This window comes from Bos indicus x Bos taurus, chromosome 5 (genome assembly GCF_003369695.1).
Source record: "Bos indicus x Bos taurus breed Angus x Brahman F1 hybrid chromosome 5, Bos_hybrid_MaternalHap_v2.0, whole genome shotgun sequence".
Taxonomy (NCBI): Eukaryota; Metazoa; Chordata; class Mammalia; order Artiodactyla; family Bovidae; genus Bos; species Bos indicus x Bos taurus.
This window is the reverse complement of record NC_040080.1, coordinates 10,407,028-10,418,987: the sequence shown is the minus strand read 5'-3', so window position 1 is coordinate 10,418,987 and position 11,960 is coordinate 10,407,028. Positions and strand designations below refer to the sequence as shown.

Genomic DNA, 11,960 nt, shown 5'->3' with positions numbered 1-11,960 from the left:
GAGACAGCTGGGTCTCGCAAGCCTTCCCTTCAGGCTTCCCCGCTATGGCAGATCCCTGCCAGGAGGGGGCGCTTCCTTTTGCATCTCTGAGCCCCAAGGGGAATGTCGGCTTCTGCCAGGGTAGAAGTTGCAGGGTTGTGTGTTTTTGAGCCTTCACTAGAGTATTAGTTTCCCTTCACTACTGCAACAAATTACCACAAATCTAGTAGCTTAAAACAACACAAATTTATTCTCTTACAGTTCTGGCAGTCAGAATTTGAAACCTGTATCTCTGAGCTAAAATCAAGGTGTCAGCAGGTTGGTTCCTTCTGGAAGTTATGAAGGAAGAATCCATTTCCTTGCCTTATTATTATTATTTTTTAATTTATTTTTTGGCTGCACTGGGTCTTCACTGCTGTGCTTGGGCTTCAGTAGTTGCGGCACACAGGCTTAGTTGCCTGGAGGCATGTGGGATTTTCCCAGACCAGGGATTAAACCTGTGTCCCTTGCATTGGCAGGTGGATTCCACTGGCCCACCAGGGAAGCCCTCCTTGCCTTTCCCAGCTACTGGAGGCCGCCTCATTCCTTGCCTTGTGACCCCTGCCTCGCGTTACTCGTTTCTTGATTGGTCACCTTGTCCCCTACTTCCTCTCTGAGCTCCTGCTTCCTTCTAATAAGGATCCATGTGATTACATCAGGCTTGCCTGGATAATCCAGGATAATCGCCCTGTCTAAAGACCTTAGCTTAATGACATCTGCAAAGTCCCTTTCATCATATAAGGTGGTGTTCACTGGTTCCTGGGATTAGAATGTGGCCATCTTGAGGGCCTCTCCTCGCCTGCTACAACTAGGCTGCAGAAAGGCTACACCTTCCTGGTGTTTCTGTGATTGGGCAAAAAAGGGCTGGGGATTTCTGCTTTGGGTTCAGCTAGGTCCTCCCTAACCTTGTATTTCTAAGGTCTAGGCTTCACCAACCCCCTGACCCCTTCCAAACCAAAAAAACTAGCTGCCATGTCTCCTTGCAAGTCCGGTGACAAGCCTGATCTAAGTGCTGGTGAGAGGTGCAGGGCCAGCCAAGAAGCCCCCTAGGCCAGAGGGTGCCTGCCCTAAACCCACCCGGCTGGCTGCAACAAGCCCACAGCTGGGAGGGGACTCAGAGGAGGGTCTGGGGCCTGCCGAGGGCACCAGGGAGGCTGTGGGATGAGCAAGGCCTGTGAGGAGAGTGCGTGTCAAGTCAGCCAGGGCTGAGGCGTGGCTGTGCTGCTGCGGGAGCCAAAGGAAGAAGCTGGGGGCTGTGGTCTCGGTCCACGGACATGACAGAGACTGCAGCTGGGAGCAGCGCTGAGGTCAGTGAGAGAACGCCTCTGCCTCCCAGCAGCTGGGATGAGGCCTCGGCAGACGGGGTCCCAGGCGCCAGGCCTTTTCTTTGTAGCGAGAGGGCAGCAGGCAGGGCGGGGGAGGCAGCGGGCAGGGCGGCGCTCTTGCTACCTCTTCTCCATGTTTTGCATCTGCAAGCTGAGGGAGGTGAAGCTGGCCAGCAGGTCGGTCACTTCGTCCACCTGTGGAGGAAACCAAGGCTCTGTGATGGGGTGTCCCAGGTCTCCCCCACAGCACCACAGGCGCAGAGGCAGGCACAGTCTCTTCTCCCAGGGCCTGTGAGGGCTTCACCCTGGACTATGGAGCAGCTGTCCAAGGGTGAATCCTCGCTGACCCAGACAGAAGGACCCAGGCCGCTTCCAAGGAGGTGGACAGAGGCTCTGAGGCCCACAGAGGACGGCAACCAGCAGCCATGCCTCTCTCTCCAGCCTCAGAGCGGGAACCGGCTCACTCTGAGGCTCCTGCCAGGCCCTGGTCTGGACCGCAGCTGCGCTCACCTGCTCGCGGGTGCTCGTCTTCTGGAGGCGGGTGCAGAGGTCATCTAGCCGCTCCCGCTGCTCATGCCGCCCTAGGCGCTCCAGGTACTCCCTCAGCATCTGGATGATCTGAAACCAGAGGGCAGGCTGAGGGTGTGCCCACAGGCACAGAGCAGCCTGAGGTTGCTGCCCAGGGGCATGCTGGACCAGGTGTCGGCTGGGGTCCACGTGAACCCTTAAGTCACCCACTCAGTGCTGCAGGCTCAGCGCTCACCTGCTTCACCTCCAGCCGCACGGCTTCCAGGCACTGGGAGTGGCCTTCCTGCAGGATGTTGAGCTTGGACTTAGCCAGGTGCAGGGGTGTGCGGCCCGCTCGGTCCAGGGCGTCTACCCGGGCCCCTGGGGGGACAGACAGCGGTGAGCATGCTGAGCAGGGGGAGGAGGAGAGAGGACGGGGAGGGGAGCACTCACCTCCTCGCAGCAGCGTGGTGATGACGGGGGCGTGGTTGGTGCAGGCCGCTGAGGAAGGAGAACAGGGACTGAGAGCTCAGGACCGCGGGGGGCGTGGCCCTGGGTGCCCGCAGGAGGGAGCAGGACTGTGTCTCTCAGGGTTCAGGTGCTAGATCACACCCCGAGAGGCATCACTGAGGCAGCAACTGGGGGGATTCAGCGATCAAACCCAACTTCCTCCCTACACAGCTGGGGAAACTGAGGCTGGGAGGCGGGACCCGCCTCGCCACAAGCCATGATGAGAGTTGGCCACAGGGTGGGAACCTCCCCCGGCAGAGCTGCTGCTGAGCCAGTTCAGGTTGTGAAATCAGCTCTACTTGGGGCACAGCCAACCAACAGTGGATGGGGTCAGCCATGTACACAGCCCAAGGGGAGTACGGCCCTGGGGACTCAGGCTCTCCCCAGGGGACAGGAGAGCCTGCTGGGGGCCTGCAGGACCCTGGGCTCTCCATCAAAGGAGGCTGTCTTGGCAGCTTCCAGGCGCTCACCCAGGTGCAGTGGCGTGTTCCCCAGCCCATCTCGCTGGTTGGGGTCGGCTCCGTGGTCCAGAAGCAGCTGTACTGGAAAAAGGAAAGCCCCAGAGGAGCCGCTGGGGGTGTCTACTGGCAGCATCCTAGCCTCCATCCCTACACGGAACACTGAAAGCCAGTACACTGCCCAGTGTGGTTTCACTCCCTTGCTCACTCGTGAGGCCTGTGTGCAGGACGCTGAGCACCATGAACTAAGGCTTCTGGGAGGGTCCCTGAGCCTGTGCAGGTATACGGGACTGAGATTTTAGGGTTAAAGAAAGTTCTCCCAACAGCTGTGGCTGCTAGTGAAGGTTCTTAAGGGGCATGAGACAGGATGCCGGGCACTGAAAAGATTCTATATTTTGATCCAGGAGGTGGACACAGCAGTGTATGTACATAGAGACTTTACTGTTTGCAAGTTATACCACATCCTAAAAAGACTTCTGGGAAAAAAAAAATTGGGTTTGGGGGCGGGCTGTCCCACTGCTGCCCTTAGCACTGAGTAAATGTTGCCTGAATGTCTGGAAGGTCCGGTCCGACCTTGGGGTCGATCTCGTTCTTTCCCCAGGTGAGCCCACCTTAGCCTGGCAGTGCCAGTTCCACAGGCCAGAGGCGTGGGAGGGTCCAGCCTTCCTCGCCTCCAGCAGCCCCCCACCGGCCGTGTGCTGTTCCCCAGTGTCTCTGGAGGCAGAATACTCACCCAGCCCCCCTCCCCCACCTCCCCAGGACTCACCAATCTGGTCGTTGCCATTGCAGGAGGCAAAGTGCAAGGCAGTCCGGCCCTTGTCGTCAGCTGCACAGGGGTCTGCGCCTTCCTCCAGGAGCTGCTGCACTGGCACCGCCAAGACAGAGGGAACAAGCAGGGAGAGTGGCGGCGTCAGCCAAGCTGCAGCCCCGGGGGTGGGCAAGGGTCCTCAGGGCCCCTTCCAGCAAGGCATCCATAATGTGTGGGAGAGCTGGTCCCTCCAGGATGCGGCCCCTGGAGGACTGCCGTGACAAGGGACTTGTTCTCCTGAGGGCACAACTGAGCACCATGGGTGCTGGGTGCTCAAGTACGTGTCTTGGGACAGAGCATCACAGAAGGATCTTGGCCCTCAGGGTCAGGAATTCTGGAGTCATGGAAATCCCCAGTATTGGTTTTGGTCCTGCCCCTCTACAGGGGCAAGAGTCTGGCTACACATCCATCCAACTGGGACACATCTGTGGGCTGACGCTCACTTAGCTCCCAAGAGGCAGCCCTTTAGAGTGGACAGAGCCTGGGCTCTGCCATGCAGACCAAGTCCCAGACCGAGCTGAGCAAAAAGGAAAGGAGTTCATTGCCAACAGCATGTGGCAGTGGGCAAAGCTGGGCTGGGAGCAGGAAGGCCAAGATTTGGGCCCCCATTCACCAGCAAATGGGAGTAGTTTCTGCCCAGTCAACCTCTAGAGCTGCCATGATGAGAATAATGGATATGAAAGTCCTTTTCTGAAAAGTCTGGAGCCACTGTAAAATGGGAGGCATTATGTATTGCATGCCCATGTCCAAACTGAAATGTAGAAATTGCTGCCAAACATCATTTCAGAGCAAGCAGTGGAATGCCCTAGCAATCCCCCAGCGAACCTCTCAAGGACCTGAGTCCTTCCAGGCGAAGCCCAGATAATCTCTTGCTCCATGAATCTCTCCCGTCTCCTTAAGGTGAATGAGCCCCTCTGACCCCCACATCTCTGTGGTGCCCTGGTCATCCTGCTGCTCTCACATTAACATGCTGAGCTCTTTCAGAGTAACTGCCTGTACACCAAGCACCAGCCAGGCATCAGCTGCCTGACTGCCAATACCCTCAACCACTCAACATGGTACCATGTCCATGCTACAGACGAGGAGACAGACTCCAACCCAAGCCAACAGGAGGGCTGGGATAGGAACCCAGGTTTCTCCTGCTCAAGAACTTTTACCTCTCTGACTAAACACATGACTTCCCTTTCTTTGGGTTTTTGGTTTGTTTTTAGAAGTGGTGTCACTTTATACTCTTCTTCTCCAGCTATACTGTAGGTTTTTATTTTGTTTCTTAATATCCTGGATGGAGATATGACTTGACCTGTTTCACAAATGTTGCTGACTGACTGCATAAATGAATGAATGGTTTGGGAATGAATGAATGGGAAAGGTTTATAAGAGTGGAAAAGAAGGAAGAGCTTCAGGTCACCTCGGTGTTCATCAGTGCAGTCACCAAAAGAGAGCCAGCATCCCTGAGATAAAGTAAATGGTTCTATTTTTGTGATCTGTACAGCTAACAGTCTTTTCGGAAAACACTTTAGCAACACCTATCAGAAGCCATCAAGACACACGTATCCTTTGATGTAGAAACCCCATTCCTAGGAAATTATCTTAATAGTGAAAAACCAGTGTGCAAATATATGACTAACTGAATAACTCTTGCTTTGTCCCTTTGAAGGCATCGTGTGCATCCATTACAAACTGTGGTTTCAGCTGGGGAATGGAATTACAAGGTAATTTCTGCTTTTTACAAGCTTTACACAAATTGTACAGCTATGTATTTATTCTATAAATAGGAAAGATGGCACTTCTGTTTTGAAAAAGAACAAATGGTTATGAAGACTATGGGAAAGGTTTATGATACAGAAAGCATTAAGCAGGCTGTAAAACTGTGTATACAGCACAGTCTACAAGCTCATCAAGAAAATTCCTCTGTACAGGAAAAAGGACAGGAAGGATATTCACCAAAATATTAACAAAGATTAGCTCCTTTGCTGACATTTAAAATGTTTTTCTTGTATATTTTTCTAATTTTTAAAAGATTTTAAATGCATATATCATTTTCACATTTAAAATCTTTTCAATGGGACTTTCCTGGCAGTTCAGTGGCTAAGACTCTGAGCTCCCAACATAGGGTGCCCAGGTTCGCTCCCTGGTCAGGGAACTAGATTTCACATGCTGCAGCCAAGAGTTAACATGCCACAGCTACAAGATCCTGCAGCTAAAGGGCCCCCATGCTGCAACTAAGACCTGGTGCAGCCAAAAAAAAAAAAATCTTTCAAATGATTATGAATTCACAGAAAGGTACGTATAATTTAACCATAGGAGGGCAGAAATTGTACATCCACTATAATTGCTAACCTATACCAAAGACCCAACAAACATGAAGCAAGAAAACAGAATGCTAATCATACAGTAAAAAGGAGTGAAAAAGCTAAAGTACAGCCAGTTTTGCTATCAGAGTCCTGCAAGAGTCTGATGGGTGTGTCACAGACTCTGAATGGAAAATTACAGCATTTCCACCAAAATAATGAAACTACCATGTGGACACCTGATTCAAGATAAGCTAGACACTGGCTAATGATTGTGAAAGCTGATAAACATCTTTTACTGTTGTGAAAAGGAAAAGATAAGCTAGACATAAACTCACAGGCATAGAGAACAAACCAGTGGTTACCACTGGGAAGAGGGGAGGCAATATAGCGGTGGGGAAGTAACTATTAGGGGCAAACTATTAGGTATAAAACAAGCTACAGGGATATATTATACAACAGGGGGAATATAGCCAATATTTTGTAACAACTATAAATGAAGTATAACCTGTAAAAATTGTGAATCACTATACTGTACACTTGTAACTTATACAATATTGTACTTCAACTATGCTTCGATTTAAAAGAGAGAGAAAGTAAACCTATTAAAAAAGGTAAACTAAAAATAAAATAAAATTTAAAAAAATTTAAAAAGGTAAACTAGACTTTCTGTGGAAGGGAAGTATAATTAGAATATTCTCTGGCCATACACTAGAGGTATTAAAAAGAGAATATATCATTTTTCCTTGAAAAGCCATATAGGTTACCACCCAAATATTCCACAATATTAAAGTTCATGGAAGAGATGAAATTGGAGAGCGCTGAAAAGCCCTCCAGTTTCTAGGCCTGCTCACTATGCTCTGCCAGGGATAAGGGACCCACTCAAGGCCCAGCTCCCTGAGGGGAACAACCTCCTCTCCATGCCTGCTCTCCTATCCATGGCCCTTTATCCACACTTACATTTTATCTGTTGACCACAGCATCGCACTCTCAAAATAGAATGATGGCCACGTGAGATACGGCAGAATCACAACACCCAAAGATGCCTATGGCTAAATAGCCAGAATTTATGGATAGGCTACCTTACATAGCAAAAGGGACCTCACAGACAGGATTAAGGTTAGCAACCTCTAGCTAGATTATTGGAGAAGGCAATGGCACCCCACTCCGGTACTCTTGCCTGGAAAATCCCATGGACGGAGGAGCCTGGTCGGCTGCAGTCCATGGGGTCAAGAAGAGTCGGACACGACTGAGTGACTTCACTTTTCACTTTTCACTTTCACGCATCGGAGAAGGAAATGGCAACCCACTCCAGTGTTCTTGCCTGGAGAATCCCAGGGATGGGGGAGCCTGGTGGGCTGCCGTCTATGGGGTCGCACAGAGTCAGACACGACTGAAGCGACTTCGTAGCAGCAGCAGCTAGATTATCCTGGATTTTGCAGGCCCAATCTAACACATGAGTCTTTAACATCAGAGAACCTTTTCCCATTGGTAGAACCAGTGTGCGGACTCAGTCTACTATCGCTGACTCTGAAGATGAAGGGAGAGGACTACGAGCCAAGGAACGTGGGCAGCCTCAGGAGCTGGGAAAGGCAGGGAAACAAATTCTTCCTGGAGCCTTGGGCAAGAAATACAGCCCCACTGACACTCTGATTTCAGCCTGATGAGACCTAAGCTGGACTTCCAACCTTCATAGTTGTATGATGACAAACTGGTGCTGTTTTACACAACTATATCTGTGGTTATTTGTTACAGCAGTTACAGAAAACCAATATACCACTTTTCCCTGATTCACAGAATGAATTAAGTCAGTGGATAAAATTAAATCTTTTTTTTCCCTATAACTTGTCTTGTACCTTTGATGCTGCTACTGCCCTATCAGCTAGTAAAGGATGAAGGGCAACAACAACAACAACAAAAAAAACAGAGCCGTGTCCTGCTAGGAGCCCACCCCTGCCTTTCAGATGTTCTGTCAACTTAAGTTTGAGAACCCCACTACCACCAAGCCTCAGGGAGCAGCGGAAGGGCTCTATGCAGATGGTGGCTCTCCTGGCGGTTCAAGTTGATTGATTTTCATTCCTTTTAGCCACAAGGTCCCAAAAACTCCCACTCTGCGGCTGGGTGCCAGGGATACAAAAGCTCCCGCCATGAGGGGGCTCACAGGGTAATAAACACTCTGACACCAGTAAGGACAGGGTGGCAGGCAAGCGTGGGAAGAGTAAGCATCTGCACCAGACTTGTCATCTGTAAGACGACAGCAGTTATACAACAGATACAGTGGTCCCAGGGCTGAGCTGGCAGAATTCAAGCACTGTCTTCCCAGGTACTGGTGATGTGGACTTTTCCTTCCCTGACCAGACCACGGAGCCAGACTCACTCTGCACACTCACCTGTTTCCACATCGTTGGCATTGGCTGAGTCCCTCAGCCTTTTCAGAGCTGTGAAGAGAATAAGAGTGCCAGTTAAAAAAACAAACAAAAAAACCCAGCAATGGCCATGATGAAGCAGAAAGTGATGGCTTCCTGGGAACTTCCTGGCAGTCCAGTGGTTAAGGACCCATGTGTGTGTCGCACACAGCACTGCCAAATGGAAAAAAAAAAAAATCTAAAAAGAAAGAGAGGTGCCAGGATATAACCAGGAGAAACCTGAAATGTGACACAGCTCGTGCAAAAGCCACATTTTGTAGCAAATCCTCCAAGGCCTTTGCAGCCAGATCTTGGCTCTGCCACTTTGTGACCTTGAACAAGTTAGTTAAGCCCCTGGGCTTCAGATCTATCAAGTACAAACAAGGTTGAGCTCTGTCCTGACAGTCCTAAGTTGTTGCAAAAATCAAATGAGATGATTTACACAAAACTCTTTGTGAGCTGGTTACACATATAATCTTATATTCTCCTTCAAAACAGGCCACTCCCAAATGGCATATTTAAATTTGATAATTCCCACAGAGAAACTTTTTTCTCCACAATGACACTACCTCTATATTAAAGGCTAATAGAAAGCAATACTTTTATCATCAGAGAAATGGACAAAAATTACAATTCAGATATATAATGATTCCTTACATTCATACAGCATTTTCAAATTCTCAATTAATCCTCATAACACCACTAAGATACGAGTAGGTCCTAGAGGGAATCTAAAAGTCCCCATTCTTAAATTTTTCAGGGTGTTGGTTTCCATGGCATCCATAAAATGTAAAAGAAATATGGAAGAAGTATCAGAGCAGGAGTTCTAACACCAGCACAACCAACTTTTACTGATGTGACTTCAGTCAGTTCAGTTCAGTCGCTCAGTTGCGTCCGAATCTTTGCGACCCCATGAATCGCGGCATGCCAGGCCTCCCTGTCCATCACCAACTCCCGGAGTTCACTCAGACTCACATCCATCGAGTCGGTGATGCCATCCAGCCATCTCATCCTCTGTCGTCCCCTTCTCCTCTGCCCCCAATCCCTCCCAGCATCAGGGTCTTTTCCAATGAGTCAACTCTTTGCATGAGGTGGCCAAAGTACTGGAGTTTCAGCTTTAGCATCATTCCTTCCAAAGATGGAATGTGACTTAGAGCAAGACAGTTATTTCTCCAAGCCTCAGTTTTATCTTCAGTAAAGTGGGAACAGTATCTGGATCTTGATGAGTTATTATGAGGATCAAAAACCGTCACAGGGCTTCCCTGGTGGTCTAATGGTTAAGAATCTGCCTGCCAATACAGGGGACACGGGTTTGATACCTGGTCCAGGAAGATCCCACAGGCCTCTGAGCAACTAAGCTCATGCGCCACAACTATTGAACCTGAATTCTAGAGCCCAGAAGCTGCAGCTACTGAAGTGTGTACCTAGAGCCCATGCTCTGCAACAGGAGAAGCCACCGCCAGGAGAAGCCTGCGCACCGCAGTAAGGAATAGCCCCCACTCACCATAACTAGAGAAAGCCTGCGCTCAGCAAAGACGGCCCAGCAGAGCCAAAAATAAATAAATCTTAAAAAGAAAAGAAAATGACCACATTATCACCCAACATTGTCTGGCACACGTTGATGGCCAAATATTGACTATACATTCCCTACTTTACCTAACTCTTGTCAACATTCCTGTAAAGCATACCATTCCCATTTTACAGATAAGAAAACTACAACCGAAAGGGTCTGTAGTTTGCCTAAGGCCACCATGAGCTAGAAAAGTCCAACCCAGGTCTGTGCATTTAAAGAAGCTGGTACGACTTGGCTCTGATACGAAAATATTCTCCACTACCCCATGTATTATCTACACCTGGGGCTAGGAATCCGTTTCTACTCAGGAACTACCCAATGTGAAAAGCCTCCGGGACTGTTTCTGAGCAGGAAGACTACTTTTTTTTTTTTTTTTTTTTACACTCATGGTCCTTAGCAGTCATACGACTACTATTCCTACTGGAAGGGGACTCAGGGGTCACTCCAGGTCCGTAGCGCAGACGTCGGAGGACTCATCCTGAGCGGGCTGGGGAGATCAGCCGAGGCCAGCCCCGCCTCCCGCCGCGCTCCTCACCGTGCACCTCCTTGCCAGTGGGCCCGAGCCGGCGGTGGGGCCTGGCGGCGCGCCGCAGCCTGCCCGCGGGGATCTTACAGCGCAGCTCATCGCGGGGCTCCGCGTCCTGCTGCCACAGGACATGCAGGTAGCGCAGCGGGGACTGGGCCCCGCCGGACGCCCGGCCCGGGAGGCCCGCGCCGCCGCCCAGCGCAGACCCAAAGTCGGCGAAGGAGAAGAGGCCCTCGGGACCCGTCAGCGGCTCTGGCGCCACCGCGCACTCGCCGTCGGAGCTTGAGCGGCCAGAGCGCGACTCGTCGTCCGCGCCCCCGGCGGCGGCTGCCATGGCAACGGCTCCGCGCGGGCCTGGCCGCCTGAGGAGCCTCGTGCCTGAAGGACCAACGGACCCGCTTCCCTCCGCCCTAATGGCTCGCTGTCAGCGGACGAGCTGGCGGGCCGGGCCTGCAACCACGGCAACCGGGTCGGGGGGCGGTCTCGGGGAGGGGAGCGGGGCCGTTTCGGACCAATGAAAACCCTTCCAACTGCAATAGACCTGGTTTCCGGCAGTATGACTGATGGGTATAAGGACCAATCGCAAATTTGAGCTGCTCAATCCCCTCGCCTTACTTCCCTACCGGAGCCAATAAAATAGCTGAGTTTAAGACACTTTTTTTTCTTATTTCTCCTATCGGAACAAGGGAAAGATAACGGGCAGATGCCCTAGCCAATCACGTTAAGATGATGTGCAGCCAATCACAAAGGAAAGTGAAGAATCCAGGGGGGGCGGGGAAAGGAGAGGAAGAAAATGTTTAAATCAATGAACGTAAAAAAAAAAAAAAAAAAAAAAACTTCCTAAAAATACACAGTGTTAAGTAGGAAATGAGAATACGTTAAAATGTGGGGCTAGCAACACGAACTGTGTAGTAATAGCTTTTAAAGGCGATAAATTCCGTTCGTTCTCTCCGTAACCCTGGCGTTGATCACTAATTTACAAAAAAATGAATTCTGTAATTCAAGGACTTTCCTGAGGCTCAGACGTTAAAGAATATGCCTGCTATGTAGGAGACCCGGGTTCGATCCCTGGATCGGGAAGCTCCCCTGGAGAAGGAAATGGCAACCCACTCCAATATTCTTGCCTGGAAAACCCCATGGACAGAGGAGTCTGGCGGGGAGTCCAGTCCATAGGGTCACGAAGAGTCGGACACGACTGAGCTACTAACACTGTAACTCAACATCATTACACGAGAGTGATCAACATTTGAGTCTGAGAGCCAATCACTGAGCCAGCAAATTCTCTGTGCTAAGTCCTGGACACAGAATCAGACTACGCTCCGAGAGGCTCACGTCGGATGGGAGAAGTCAGAGCCGGAAACAAGGAAGTGTTCCGCAAACCGCTAACGGTGAGCTTAGCAACCTCTCCCAGGTACCCTGCTTTGTAAGAATTTTCACAACCCTGAATCCCACATGCACTTCTGTAAAGTGAGCAAAGAGGATCACCGCTACTTCATAGACGAGGGGCTGAAACCAGAGAGATAACGGACTTGTTCACGG

At 50.5% G+C, this 11,960-nt stretch overlaps 1 protein-coding gene across 2 annotated transcripts; it reads right to left on the bottom strand.

Annotated features, from left to right (window-relative positions):
- Positions 1-206: 206 nt before the first annotated feature.
- Positions 207-10,890, bottom strand: ANKRD54 (ankyrin repeat domain 54). Of its 2 annotated transcripts, none has more exons than XM_027540832.1 (8): positions 10,431-10,890; positions 8,308-8,355; positions 3,585-3,683; positions 2,831-2,902; positions 2,304-2,351; positions 2,107-2,231; positions 1,854-1,961; positions 207-1,538 (listed from the first exon to the last, which is right to left on the bottom strand). In XM_027540832.1, exons 1-8 carry the CDS (start codon positions 10,753-10,755, stop codon positions 1,464-1,466), a joined length of 900 nt encoding a protein of 299 aa, XP_027396633.1. In that variant the 5' UTR covers positions 10,756-10,890; the 3' UTR covers positions 207-1,463. The 2 variants fall into 2 exon arrangements, with proteins under 2 accessions (XP_027396633.1, XP_027396634.1); XM_027540833.1 differs by having other exon boundaries at positions 3,585-3,678; positions 10,431-10,886.
- Positions 10,891-11,960: the final 1,070 nt, after the last annotated feature.